This window comes from Conger conger, chromosome 16 (genome assembly GCF_963514075.1).
Source record: "Conger conger chromosome 16, fConCon1.1, whole genome shotgun sequence".
Classification (NCBI taxonomy): domain Eukaryota; kingdom Metazoa; phylum Chordata; class Actinopteri; order Anguilliformes; family Congridae; genus Conger; species Conger conger.
In genome coordinates this window covers 7,713,093-7,727,496 of record NC_083775.1, presented here as the reverse complement: position 1 = coordinate 7,727,496, position 14,404 = coordinate 7,713,093, and the positions used below count along the sequence as shown (strand labels likewise).

The 14,404-nt window shown below is 46.9% G+C and overlaps 1 protein-coding gene across 5 annotated transcripts; it reads left to right on the top strand.

Moving 5' to 3' along the window:
* The first annotated feature begins 502 nt into the window (after positions 1 to 502).
* Positions 503 to 13,527, top strand: LOC133115231 (protein LSM12 homolog A-like). 5 transcript variants are annotated; one of them, XM_061225038.1, is made up of 6 exons: positions 503 to 666; positions 1,737 to 1,892; positions 7,850 to 7,983; positions 10,356 to 10,465; positions 10,897 to 11,023; positions 11,744 to 13,527. In XM_061225038.1, the coding sequence occupies exons 2-6, from the start codon at positions 1,766 to 1,768 to the stop codon at positions 11,828 to 11,830; spliced, it is 585 nt and encodes a 194-aa protein (XP_061081022.1). In that variant the 5' UTR covers positions 503 to 666; positions 1,737 to 1,765; the 3' UTR covers positions 11,831 to 13,527. The 5 variants fall into 5 exon arrangements, with proteins under 5 accessions (XP_061081022.1, XP_061081021.1, XP_061081020.1 ...); XM_061225037.1 differs by having other exon boundaries at positions 1,660 to 1,892; XM_061225036.1 differs by having other exon boundaries at positions 1,657 to 1,892.
* Positions 13,528 to 14,404: the final 877 nt, after the last annotated feature.

The window sequence follows — 14,404 nt, the reverse complement described above, 5'->3', positions numbered from 1 at the left end:
TGTCACGTTGCTTCTTCAGACTTATTTTGTGTGAGTCTACTTGTTGACAGCTTCAGAAATCTGCAGCGCTGTCAAGTCGAATTGAATACGTTTATAATATGCAGCATCATCCTGAATATAGTGTGTGGAATATGTGTATACAGTGTACGTGTGTGTGTGTGTGAGAAATTCTATTGCAGATTTAAACACCAATAGAAGACAGGCGTACAGCAATGTGGTTAAATAGTTTGTTTCAGTTGTGTTTGGCCTATGTAAAAAAAAAAAAGTTAGAATCACATTTACCTGTTTGTTGTTACCTGTAGAGACCAGTTATCAGTGGAATTCTTATTGTGCGTTTGACCTTTTATAGCGGGAACAATATGCACCGTGTCCGTAACCTGATATCACCTGCATGTATGAATGAGATCTGAATGACGACAACTGTTCTGTTAAATTCCAAATGAAAAAAACCAACAACAAAAACAAAATGTCCGTCCCGTATGCTCCAGAGAGCTCTGACGTTCATGCAGAGACGGAGACGGAGACGGAGCTGGAGGTGGAGGAGGTGATCCTCCTCTGTTCAAAGGATTCAGGGCTGCGTTTACACAGCAGCTGCACTCACACCGCAGTCCTGGCCGACTGGAGGACAACAGCGGACCAGGAGGCCTCGTGTCATCACAGTTTTCAGTTCGTCCATTTTCTATTGATTTTATTTAGTTTATTGACTTGTCTGGGTGACTGTTGAACTGAGACTAGGTGCTTTTGGGCTTTGTGTTAGTGAGTCCGTTTGGCTGTCGGGTGTCTGGGACACGGTGGAACTGGTCCCCTTTAACGTCCCCACCTGGGTTTTGTGTGGGGGGAACAGGCGTTAAATTTTATCACAGCGAAACGCTTCCCGCCGTGACCCTTGCTGATAAGATACTTTGGACTCGTTATGCACCCTGATTACTCAACACATTTAGATGGGATTCTATATATAACACCATTCTCTGGTTGCATACAGATAAGAGACGCACAGCGTGTTCTGGGTGAATTGCAGTCTTTACCTGTGAGAGGTGTCATTGGAAGAGACTTGCCATTTTCTGGCAGGTCTGTTGTGTGTTTCAAGGTCAAGTGGGTTCAGTTTGTTTTGGCATAAATAAATGACTCAGCAGTTCAACAGCTGTTATTACAGGAACAATTTGAACAAAAAAAAAAAAAACTTTTAAGCCAAGTGCAGGTGTAGCCAACACAGGAGAGGCGTTTATGTGCATGGGTTTTTGTGGGTTACCACTGTTTCTGATTCTGTATTTAAAGTACTTATTTCACATGTATCCGAACCCTATCAGCCCTATGTAAAATTCTAAGTATATTAAGAGGGGCTAATTTTTTTAGGATTATGTTTTCCCCTCTGATAACACCATAATATTAATTCACATAAGCATGCGGCTCACTGACGCTAATAAATGTCACACAAACTGGTACTTTCAGCAGTGAGTTATAAGTAAGTTTATGAGTGTGTTCCGAATAAAAAACAGAAGGCCCCTAATGGAATCAGAAAGGGATCTTTGCTAGAGATTTTCGTCACTGAAATGAAAACTCTGCCAAAGTACTTGTAATATCCCAAAATCGTGTGTCGTAAAATGAAACGCAGCAATAATCTTGAGAATACTCCACAGAACTGTGTGGTTTCCACAGAAGACCTCTCAGTGGAAGTGGAAGTCCGTGGACACGCCCCATTCTTGTCCCAGTGACGTTACCGCGTATGTTTACGTAAGGCTGGCGCTCCGGGTTCCTGGCGGAGAAGATGGCGGCTCCTGGACCGGGGGAGTATTTCAGCGTCGGGAGCCATGTCTCCTGCCTCACCTGCTTGGGGCAGCGTCTGCAAGGCGAGGTCGTGGCTTTTGACTACCAGTCCAAGATGTTGACTTTGAGTATCCTTTCTATGTTTCAGCATCGCGCTGAATCAGTAATGTCTTTGGCTGTGGGGGGCCTGGGGGGGTAACTGCCTACTTTTGCTAAATAGTGATCCTCGCAAGCGTAACGGGAGACTGCCAGCCAGTGTCCCCATCCTGCATGCTAACCACGCTAGCTGGGTGGATTTGGTCGATTCGCTTGAACCTAACATTGATGTGGCTTTACGGTGTCGTTTTGAAGTTACTAGCACGTTATATGAATGATCCGTTTTGGGCATATACCCCACTGACTAGCGAGGTGCTACTGCACAGCTAGCTGTAACGTTAGCTCATGTGACTTGTAGTAGTACTTGGAGAACTAATGTTAGCTTATATGGCTACTTTGCTATCCGGCTACTGTGGCCACTTGGCAGTTTATTCCTGGGCAGGGAAAATCACTATCTTGCAAGTCCGAATGGGGCGTTGTGGCTTCAATTTGTACGACTGTCTGGAATGCAGCTAATGTACGTTAACGTTAACACGCAGCAAAGCGGATTCTGAGTGAATGAGAGCCCCGGTATGTGTACAGATTTTAGGTAGTCTAATGTTATAGCCTGCAAGGTAGCTCCCGCTAGCTAACGTTAATAGCTGGAAACAGAAATGGGTGGGTAGCAGGCTGTTCCCTTAGCACTTCTGTTTGTTGGATAACTTGCGAATTGCCCATCATCGTGTTTGGTTTAATGTGGAAATGTCTGATTTCCCCCGCTTGACTTCTGTGAGCTAACGTTAATTTGGCTAATTGGATTACGAAATGCCGCTGGTTTGATAGCTGGCTATTGATAGCGAGTTGACGTTGACTGTAGCCACGCGTTAATTTGCTATGTAGTTAGCTAGCTGAATGCAAATCTGTTTGGGCTGGGTGAAATTCTTTTTAAAATTCAGGCCTGGTCAGATTTAACTGGCGGTGCCTGGATGATTGTGGTCCAAGTTTCTCCAAACGAATGCTAATGTATGGATCAGTGTAAGGTGTATTTGTTCAAACGTTAACTTGGTTAGCTGACGTTAGCTAGTCGAATTTCCCCCCAGCTGTGTTGTATTTTACACGGCGAAGGATCCTGTTCACGATGGAAATAATGGGTTCGATTAACATAGGACATCCATAAGTGTTCGCTAAATATGTGAAGTATCATTGAACTAGCCAACCACTGATTAGTTTGCCAGCAACATTTCTAAACGAATTGGCTATGAGAACTACCGGAGGTAGTTAACATTAGTCACTTCTGTTACTGCAGAATACGTGCTTGGCATAGTAACTTGGTGACAGACTTACGATCCCGTGTCCGCTCTGGCTATTTGACAGTTTCGGTATGACAGTTTGACATGTATTTGCAGTGGGTGCTGGGAAATCACCATGTTGGAGGAAGTGTGTCAATGAAGGACAAGGTTAGCTACTAAAAAGTGTTCTCCGTGAATGACGCTGAGACTATTCGCTGATTATGGGACATTTAGCTATGCCAGCGTCAACTTGTTGCTTGGCGTTTTGGAAACCCGAGGTGTCTTGGCTTACATTCCCTGTTTCCAGGAATGTTTGATGGGGTGGTTTTGTTCCCAGAATTAATTTATTTTGGTTTGATGCAATAGATTTGCCGAATGTATTCATAAGTCTATGTTTTCAACTGGACTTTAACTTGTTTTGTTCAGATTATAAGCCCTGTACCAGTAAATATGTATGATTTAGTGTTGACTACTTTGTACGAACAAAAGCTGGCTGTGAGTAGGCTAAGTCACTAGTCTGTAGTTTATCGTCATACTGTAGCACAGTTATACGCGGGTGGTTCGGCAAAGCCAAATTTGTTATCGGAGTTACAAATAATTCTCACTCTGCTGCCCGCTTTGTCGGCCTCTTAATTGGCCGTGTAGCCGTGGTGACTAACGGCGTGTCTTGAACAGGGATGTGAGCTGTGGATCCCTGTACCCCCTCGTGGGGCATTCATTTCCTCTCGAGGGAAGGCAAGTCTGTTCCGTGTCACGCCACGGAATCCACCTGTGCGCACTGAGGAGGGGGGCATCCCACTGTGCACTGGGATTGGTGAAGGCTACTCTCTGAAGCAGTAATGGTTGTTGGAAACCTGTGAAGTTGTGACACATCCCCCCCCCCCCCCACACACACACACGTTTTGTAATGCGCTCTGTCATTGTTATAAAATGTATAATTCCTGGTTTAGTTTCAGTCACCAGGTCAGCATTTCAGTCATTGGGCCGTTCCTGATTTCATCTCCTAGTCTGTAACTGAATTTACAAAAATGTAAATTTTTGTACAAATGTTTAAGAATCATTTGTCACTTTTTTTTTTTCTTCGGCACATTTTAGAGATTGAGGCGTGTGAATACAGGGCCTTTACCCTGCATGCCATGCACAATATCTCACAATAGGGTAGACGATCATTCAGGACATTATGCATATCAAATTAAGAACCGTTAACATCACGGTAAACTTCAGACCAAACACGCAGCACTGGTCCTCAGGACAGAATCTGTGTTTGAAAAAAAAAACAGAATCCGGATGTTTTGTTTCAGGGCATGTTCTCACTCTGGGATTTCACTATGAAGATTGGGCCCCCTGAAAGTATATTGCTTTGGCCCCCTACTGGAAGTTTTGTTGGCCCCTAGTATAGTCACCACCTTTGACCCACCGAGTGATGGTCCAGTTCTAAAGTCTCACACTTTGTGTGATATATGTTCAGACTTGTCATACTGCGTTTGTGTGCAACCTTGGTTTCTCCCGTGAACTTAGGTCCCACACTTCTTGTACTGTTTGCGTGTGACTTTGCTTTCTCTTGTGAACAAAAACTCACTGAGCACTTATTAATTTGATTATCTAATCAGTCAATCGTGTGGCAGCAGTGCGATGCATAAAATCACATAGCTTCAGTTCATGTTCACATCAACCATGAAAAAATGTGATCGAAGTGATTTTCGACCGTGGAATGATTGTTGGTGCCGGACAGGGTAGTTTGAGTTTCTCAGAAACGGCTGATTTCCTGGGATTTTCACAGTCTCACAAGAGTTTGCAGAGAATGTTGCAGAAAACAAAAAAAAAACATCCAGGGAGCAGCAGTTCTGTGGGCAAAAACTGCTTTTCAAGTCAGGGGACAAGGCTCAGACTGGTGGAAGCTGACAGGAAGCTCGTGCTATTTATGTGTGACCTTGGTTAAAAACAAACGGAAGTGAAGTAATTTTGTGTTTTGTTTTTTTTTTTTGTGTTTTTGGCCTGTAGTCTTCACTTCGTTCCCCATGCGGACGCAGCGTTCCTGGGTGAAATCCAGCTCGTGCGATTCCTGGAAAGCTCCATTTTAATGTCTCTGGAGTGGCGTTTCGCTCGGAGAAGGGAAGGGGGGGGATTTAAGGGAAGTTTTCCTACAGAGCCGAGTGGCCGCATTCCTGCCCGGCCTGCGTACCGCTTCCGCGGAGTCCCGACCGCGGCGTGCGCACCCTATCGCTTGCACAATCTCAACGCTGACTGCGGCTGCTCGGTTCTGTGTGGAAATCCACAGTGTCGAATGCACTGCCAGCTCACAGCACGGTGCAAAGAACATTAAAGTAATGTACAGTAATGAGAACCGAATGCTATGAAATGAATGCAAAGTTCGCTCTCGGTTATATCGTTTACCCTGAAATAACGATCGTCTGTACTGTGGCCTGTTCTCTGCTAGTTTCAACCGTTTTCCCAAATGCACTTTGCAGCTGCTGGTTTAAAAAAATGTCCCTCACCCTGGAGTACAGTCAATCAAAGTCTTGTTTAATAACATAGTGATTACTATACTTCACGTAATATTCTGTTTGACTTTGGGACGGACGTGCTCTGGAAAATGCTGAATTTCCCCGGATCGTGCTTGTTGGAATGCTCCCTGCTGTCTGTGATTACTTGGACAGCAGTGACCCCTGCCTGGGCCTCACTGAGTGTGTACTCTCTCCTGTGAGCTGGGCTGTGCGCTCACTCAGGTGCAACAGGAGTGATCCCCAGGTCATCGCAATGGCAAAATATTGGCGCCCGCTGTTGGTATCGGTTTAGAGGTCACGTTCACGGGTACAGTCAAGGTCATGTCCGTGAGAGTGTGAGAGTGTCCCGTTGGTATGGGTTTAGATGTCAGTCAAGGTCACGGGTACACTCAAGGTCGTGAGAAAAGTAGTTTTTGTTTTTGTTGCTAAACAGTTAGAAAATGGTTCGCTTTAATTTATCAGGAATCGCACGCTTGCAAGTAGAGCAGTTTGCAGACTGCTCATTGGGCGCATTAGTGTTCGGCGGTAATATCTACCCTCTTCCCCGGGATCAGTAAAACCTCTGAGCCAGTTGGCCGAACGGAAAAAGTTTGTTGCCTTGGCGCTGGGAGGAGGCAGAAGGTGGCGGATGGCATCACGCCGATCCCGTTGGGTGTGTCTGATAATGAGCGGGGAGTTTTGCAGGATGATGTCACTTCCTGTGGCGGCGTGGCTGGCTCGGGACCTCTTCGCTCGGCGAGCCGGTCGTGTCTGTGGTCTCCGTGGCGGAGTCTCTCTCTCTCCCGGTCTCTCCGGTCACGTCAGCGTTGCGCTCCCTGCGAGGTTTCGCACGTTAAACTTCTACCTCCCGCCTTGAAGCCAGAAAGTTTTTTTTTTTTTTTAGCTCGATGCCCCGGTGGAATGCTTCCTCTAGGAAAAGGATTTTTTTTTCTTTTTTGTCTGTGCGTGTGTTGGTATTTCTTCCTTCCAAGCGCGCTGTGTTGCAATACTTTCAGCCAGTTGGCCACAAATAACCCCTGAATGGTTTCCTTGGCTACAGACGAGCATGTTCCCAGGGCTTTGAGGTCAGCCGACGCAGAACTGGAACTGTGAGCGGCACAATAGCCGGCCTCCTCTCTCCACTCCGAGGGGAAGTTCAGGAGACTGTTAACCTCTGATTGCACCTACACAATGTCCTCGGCTTCCAGGGACGGCGGCACAAAGCCCCCCTGCGGCTGGGAACATGAGAGAGAGCTTTCTGAACCGCTGCAGAACAGGCGGGCTGCGGCCAACTGCCGGCCCCAGCCCCCGAGTCTGTGTTCAGCTCCTCTCAGCCTGTGTTCAGCTCCTCTCAGCCTGTGTTCAGCTCCTCTCAGCCTGTGTTCAGCTCCTCTCAGCCTGTGTTCAGCCCCTCTGAGCCTGTGTTCAGCCCCTCTGAGCCTGTGTTCAGCCCCCTCAGCCTGTGTTCAGCCCCTCTCAGCCTGTGTTCAGCCCCTCTGAGCCTGTGTTCAGCCCCCTCAGCCTGTGTTCAGCCCCTCTCAGCCTGTGTTCAGCCCCTCTCAGCCTGTGTTCAGCCCCTCTCAGCCTGTGTTCAGCCCCTCTCAGCCTGTGTTCAGCCCCTCTCAGCCTGTGTTCAGCCCCTCTCAGCCTGTGTTCAGCCCCTCTCAGCCTGCGTTCAGCCTGCGTTCAGCCCCTCTGCTGAGCCTGTGTTCAGCCCCACGTCTCTGTGAACGGCTACGGTGTGTGTGTGTGTGTGTGTGTGTGTGTGTGTGTGTGTGTGTGTGTGTGTGTGTGTGTGTGTGTGTGTGTGTGTGTGTGTGTGTGTGTGTGTGTGTCCACACGCCGTTTACTACAGTGTAAATATTTAATCGGTTGTTATCGGGTGCGTAAACCAGGCGAGGTTTGTGAAGTGTGTAAAGGAATTCTTCAAAGGGAAATGCATTCCTCCTCTTTGGTGGAAGTCCCCGAACCTCAGTATGAGACCACCTGCTCTAACCTTCCCACACGCTCACGTTCCACACGGATAATCAGGGCTTCTGTCCTGTGGATAATGCAGCTGCACTGTTTCCTGTGTTTTAGCCTGCTGCATGATGGGCTAGTCCCCTGGCCACAAACGCACACCACACACACACACACACACTCATGAACTCACGCACGTGCACGTGCGCACACACACAGGTTTGGCTGCATTTTTTCCCTGGTCTGTTGCTTGCCTTGACCGCCCCCCCCCTCCCTCAGAATGCGCCCCCTCCAGTGGGAAGCCCAACCTTCACGACGTCATCCTGATTAATTTAGCCTACGTTTCAGAGGTGGATATAATTAACGACCGCACTGAAACTCCGCCTCCTCTAGCGTCACTGAATGTTAACAAGGTAAGTCCACACCAATCCGCCCCCCCCCCCCCCTTCCTCCCCGCCTGTGGTTTAGTCCAAATCAGAGGTGCAATACCCAGCCTCAGAAAGTAAAAGTCCTCCCCAGTGTTTTGCTCCAACCACATGGAATTTGCTCATTAGTGCAGTTCTTCCGCCAGGAGGTAGAACCAAGTGGTGAAATCAGCTGGGCCGTGTTCACGGTTGGGAGAAAAACGGGGCCGGACTTTTACTTTCTCACCCCAGGATTTTCCACCTCTGCTCCAAATCGGGACCTGAGGTTCGGGAGCCCATTTGGGTGTCCTGATGCCTTGTTAAAGGTGTAAAGACCACAAATGTGGCTTGGAAGTCTGACGTAAACCCAGAGCAAAACCTTTGCCCATATATGGATGTCCAGATCAAAGCGCAATTTCTCTCTGGACAAAATGAATGGGATTTTCATATAACCATCTGTCAGTCTGATTTAAGCTGGTGTTTAATACTTGGACGTTTTTATCCAGACTCATTTCTCTCTCAAGCGGCACTGGGTCCTCTGTATTCTGATTCTGCTTTGCATCCAAAATCATTATTTTGCTTCCAAAAAGCTAACACCAGAGCAAATGTTATATACTTCATATACAACAGTACGAAGTACGATGTTATTGTGTGATGGGTTACTAAACGTAGCTATTTGCTTTTTAAATTTTGACTATACAAATTGACGGAAAAATCATTATTTTTCATATATGAACATCCAAATATCAATTTAGTTTAAAGAATTTTGGAAAACCATTATTTTTCTTCCATAGACCAACAGATTTTTTAAATCCGGAATCGAGGACATGGTAGCGAACCGTAGATATTCAGGAAGGGAACGTAATCACATCTGAGGTGATTACAATAACCTTAACTGAACTGAACGCGGATGTAACAGTCACTACTGGTGATTGACAGTGTTCCAGAACACTAACTCAGAATTTAGGTATTACAAAAAAAAAAACTTTCTGGAAAACCTACACTCTAGAGCAGGGGTCACCAACCTTTTTGAAACTGAGAGCTACTTCATGGGTACTGAGTCATACTAAGGGCTACCAGTTTTTGTCCCGTGCACAATACTGACCTTTGAACTAGAGTAGGTCAGAGTTCACTTAAACTTATCTAAACATGTATAATAAACATATTTTTAAGATATTGTCATTTTTAAATCTACATACATGCCAGTGTGATTAAAAAAAATAAAAAAAATAGCAACAGAATAAAATTAAATTTTAGATGCAGCTCACTAGTGAGTTGTGCTATTTTTAGAACAGGCCTGCGGGCGACTCATGTGGTCCTTGGGGGCGACCTGGTGCCCGTGGGCACCGTGTTGGTGACCCCTGCTTTAGAGGTTCCAACAACTTTAAAAAATGAAGGATTCCTTTATTCCGTGAAGATTCAATTGGAGCTTGACTTTTTTTACCCTGCTGTTCCTAATCTATGCATTTTTGTAGTTTTGGGGAATGGAGCCAAACCGCTAAATTTTTCTTTACCCCTGATACAACCAGCTTAAAAAAAAAAAAATAGTTGTAAACTCTTTTGGGTCAATGCATTGAATTGTGTTGACAATGGGAGCCAGTAGAGATGAACTAACCCCTGATCTACCCCTCTCTCTACCTCTCTCTCTTCCTCCCTACCTCTCTCTCTTCCTCTCTACCTCTCTTCCTCTCATCCTCTACCTCTCTCTCTTCCTCTCTACCTCTCTCTTCCTCTCTACCTCTCTCTCTTCCTCTCTACCTCTCTCTCTTCCTCTCTACCTCTCTCTCTTCCTCTCATCCTCTACCTCTCTCTCTTCCTCTCTACCTCTCTCTTCCTCTCTACCTCTCTCTTCCTCTCTACCTCTCTCTTCCTCTCTACCTCTCTCTCTTCCTCTCTACCTCTCTCTTCCTCTCTCTTCCTCTCTACCTCTCTCTCTTCCTCTCTACCTCTCTCTTCCTCTCTACCTCTCTCTTCCTCTCTACCTCTCTCTTCCTCATCCTCTACCTCTCTCTCTTCCTCTCTACCTCTCTCTTCCTCTCATCCTCTACCTCTCTCTCTTCCTCTACCTCTCTCTCATCCTCTACCTCTCTCTCTTCCTCTCTACCTCTCTCTTCCTCTCTACCTCTCTCTTCCTCTCTACCTCTCTCTCTTCCTCTCTTCCTCTCTTCCTCTCTCTCTACCTCTCTACCTCTCTTCCTCTACCTCTCTCTCTTCCTCTCTTCCTCTCTTCCTCTCTACCTCTCTACCTCTCTCTTCCTCTCTCTTCCTCTCTCTTCCTCTCTCTTCCTCTCTCTTCCTCTCTCTTCCTCTCTCTCTACCTCTCTTCCTCTCTTCCTCTCATCCTCTACCTCTCTCTCCCTCTCTCTCCCTCTCCCCCCCAGCTTGCCAATCGCGCGCGGACGGAGAGAGAGGATAAGCTGTCCCAAGCATATGCAATTAGCGCCGGGGTGTCTGTGGAGGGCCAGCAGCTCTTTCAGACCATACACAAAACGTGAGTGCGTTTCATACCATCTATAATTACCCATATAATGTGTTATTTAGCTGACCCTTTTTTATCCGAAGCTACTTACAGCTTTGGGAACCCCCCCCTTGAGCAATGTGCAGTTAAGGGCCCAACAGCTGTGTGGATCTCATCTTGGCTACACCGGGGCTTGAACCAGCGACCTTCCGGGTCCCAGTCATGTACCTGGGCCAGTAGGCTCCAGGCTGCCCCCTTCTCTGTTGTACGCTGGCTTTGCCTCCTTTGAGCACGTTGTGCAAGTGACCTTTGTGTTGCTTTCGTCCTGTTTTAGTGTAGGGGGGGAATAATAATAGTAATGAATAATAAAAGCTTTATCACACAAAAGGATAGCAGTGTTCCTCCCAGTGTACTGTAAGCTTTAGCGTTAGCGGCCTGTGACGACCCGCCGTCTTCCTCCGCAGCATCAAAGACTGTAAATGGCAGGAGAAGAACATCATCGTGATGGATGACGTCGTCATCTCCCCGCCTTACCAGGTGGAGAACTGCAAAGGCAAAGAGGGAAGCGCTTTAAGTCATGTACGCAAAATAGTGAGTACCCCGGCCCGCCCCCGCCTCCTACACCGTGTGCTCGTGCTCCGTTACCCTAGCAGCCCTCTGGTGTGAACTTGTGTGGTTCTGATGCAGAAGGGCATCGGACTTTGGGGGGGGGGGAAGGAAGGGGGAAGGAGGACAGGAGGACAGGGAGGATCGCTCCAGGCTTCCCTGATCGCCTCGGAGTCACAGCCCGGGGGGGAGAAGGCACAGCGTCTCATTCCAGCCACCAGGGGGCAGGGTTGTAGCTGTTTTTCCCCTCAGCAGCACATGGGAATTGGTCATCATAAACAGGGTACAATTGGCCACCAAATGGGTAGAAAATTGGGCAGAAAATGTGAAATTAATTTTAAACCCCATCCATATTCTGCTGTGGGAATGTCGCTGTGGTAATGTCTGTGCTCCTGTGTGTGGTAATGTGTGTGATAATGTCTCTGGGGGCGACATGGCTCAGGCAGTAAGAGCAGTCGTCTGGCAGTCGGAGGGTTGCCGGTTCGATCCCCCGCCCGGGCTGTGTCGAAGTGTCCCTGAGCAAGACACCTAACCCCCAAATGCTCCTGACGAGCTGGCCGGCGCCTTGCATGGCAGCCAATCGCCGTCGGTGTGCGAGTGTGTGTATGAATGGAGAAGCATCAATTGTACAGCGCTTTGGATAAAGGCGCTATATGAAATGCCTGCCATTTACCGTTTCACCACTCCTGTGGGGGAATGTCGCAGGTGGAGAAACACTTTAGGGACGTGGAGAGCCAGAAGGCACCGCGGCCAGCCGCACAGCAGACGCAGGACTCCGCCCTGTCCTCGTGAGCCCGCGGCGGGGCTGCCTCGGAGGACCCCGGAGGCGGGGCGTGTCCCTGGCCAGACGTGGCTCGCCGCTCCCCCCTGACGAGGCCACGAGGAGGGCCCGGAGCCTCATGGGTCCAGGTGACCGAAAAAGAGGAAAAGAAAAGAAAAGAAAAAAAAAACATAAAAAAAAACAAGAAAATACCATTCATGAAAACACGAGGGAAAAGGTTCAACTCTCAACTCTTTTTTTTTTTTGTACATTTTTTTTTTTTAAGGTCATGTAAGGAGGGGAAAGAGGTGACCATAAAGTTTACTCAACCCAGTTTTCTATGACCTTTGACCCCCCCCCCCAACCCAGCCTTGCTTGAACTTTCAGCCCCCCCCCCCCCCCCCCCGCCACAACATCCTTCTCTCTATTCCATTTCTCCATGAAGAGAGAAATAGAGTAGTCTGAAAACGCTGTTAGTTTTTTAATTTTTTTTTATTTTACCTTCATCCTCTTTGCTGTATCCATGCTCCATTACCGCCCGTATTTTGAATTGAGAACACCACACGCATTCGGAGGACATTTTCTAAAATAAAAGTAACAAAAAGGTTCTGACTCTAATACTGTAATTTTAAAAGTTTTTTGGAAACGCGAAAAGGTTATTTTTTTAGAACACTCAGCGAAAAAGGATGCCAATGTTGTTACGGTGTGCAAGGGAGAAAGATTAGACATCATGAAATTGCACTTTAAAAGGAAAATGACAAGGAATTATTGCTGATATCCTGCGACGACTTCCTACAGGAAGGTGTAAGAAAAGTTGGGGTGGGGGGAGGGCGTGGGAAGTGCACCTTTCTCTGGGGAAAAGTCATTTTTTGACATCTCTTTAGGCATTGTTTTCTTGATTTGTGTAATTTTAATGCTTGAATTTTAATTCTGTCCTTGGTGAAGAAAATGTGTTGGGTTTAATTTGAACCTCTGCCAAAAAGAAAAACTCGCTGCATTGGCAGTGACTGGAGGCGCGAGTAGCGTACTTTCCATTCTCGGTGTGGCTTTGGTTTACACGGAGTAGTATGCCATGCCTACAAGTATGCTGCTTCAGTGTAGTCCAAAGGTAAGGGGGCGAGCGAGCGAGCGGAAACGCGATCGAATGGGTTGGGAACAATGACCGCAGAACCTGGCCGTCTGGTATCTTTTTCCTCTCTTACACAAACGGTCCTTCTTTCTTCATTACGAATTTACCTCTTCTGTGATGGGACCACTTTTTACTGATGTATTAGTAAACACATTTTTAGTGTCGTTTTTATTTTCTGCTCTTAAATGCTTTGTAGTTTCGTTTCATCACCGGTACACCAGGCGGGTGAATTGTTTCCACTCACTCGATGCATTCCTGTTGACACAAAAAAAAAAGAGGCAAAACAACAAATATTCATGTCTGTTCCGGATTGTTCTGGGCAGGTATCCCATTCTGTATAATGGACACTCTGATATCCCTTTTTTTTCTTTTTCTTTTTTTCTTTTTTTTTCTGGCGGAGAAAATGTACTTAACATAAAAAAATATTTATGTTTGAACCTTGTAGCCTAATCGAGGCTTGGCCAGTGGGTTTAAGTTATATGTGACGCTACCACGTTATTCCAGCAGCCGAGGTATGACAACAAGACTGCTGTCGGTTACTTTCCCAATTTCTTTTTTTTTTTTTTTTTAAATAACATGAAAATAAAAAATAAAAAACGAGTACATCGTCTGCATAAAATTATTTTAAATTGGGTACAACAATTGTACTTTAATGATCCATGTGGACTACCGTGTGTACCGTGTTAATTCAACCGTATTCACCCAAGTAGCTGGAGGCTTGTGAATACTCACTGGAGCTTCATTCCGAAGTTTGGTGCTGCAGCGAAGGTAATATTGTCCTCAAATCCACGTTGAAGCAACGAGAAGAATGGCAGACCGTATCATGAAGTTGGGTCAACTTCATTTCAAGTGCGTAAGACTGACCGGGGAAAACTATATCGCACAAAGTGATTTCCCCATCTTCGCTTACTCTTTCTGTTATCCTGTAAAATGGCATTCATGTTATGACCGCTTATTTACGGACTATGGCCGATGTTTATTTACAAACGTGCCTACGGTGTAATGTTTTAAGTTCGCGAACGGTACGGTGTGGCTTCGGCATGTCATGCGACTTGCTTTAGACTGTCCAAGTGGTGTACAAAAAAGTTCAGGTAGTAATACAAACTCGGAACATTTATGGGGTATATTGAGGAAATTCTAATTATCCGGGCGCGTGGAGAAGTGGCCAGAACGAAGGGGATTTACTTCTGGATATCGCATTATTACAGGTTTGATTGCGACCAGGGGCGGCGCGGATGGTGCAGTGGGTAGCACTGCCGCCTCACAGCAAGGAGGTCCTGGGTTCGAATCCCCGTCGGCCGGGGCCTCTCTGTGCGGAGTTTGCGTGTTCTCCCCGTGTCTGCGTGGGTTTCCTCCGGGTACTCCGGTTTCCTCCCACAGTCCAAAGACATGCAGGTTAGGCTGATTGGAGAGTCTAAATTGCCCGTAGGTATGAGCGTGTGAGTGAATGGTGTGTGTGCCCTGCGATGGACTGGCG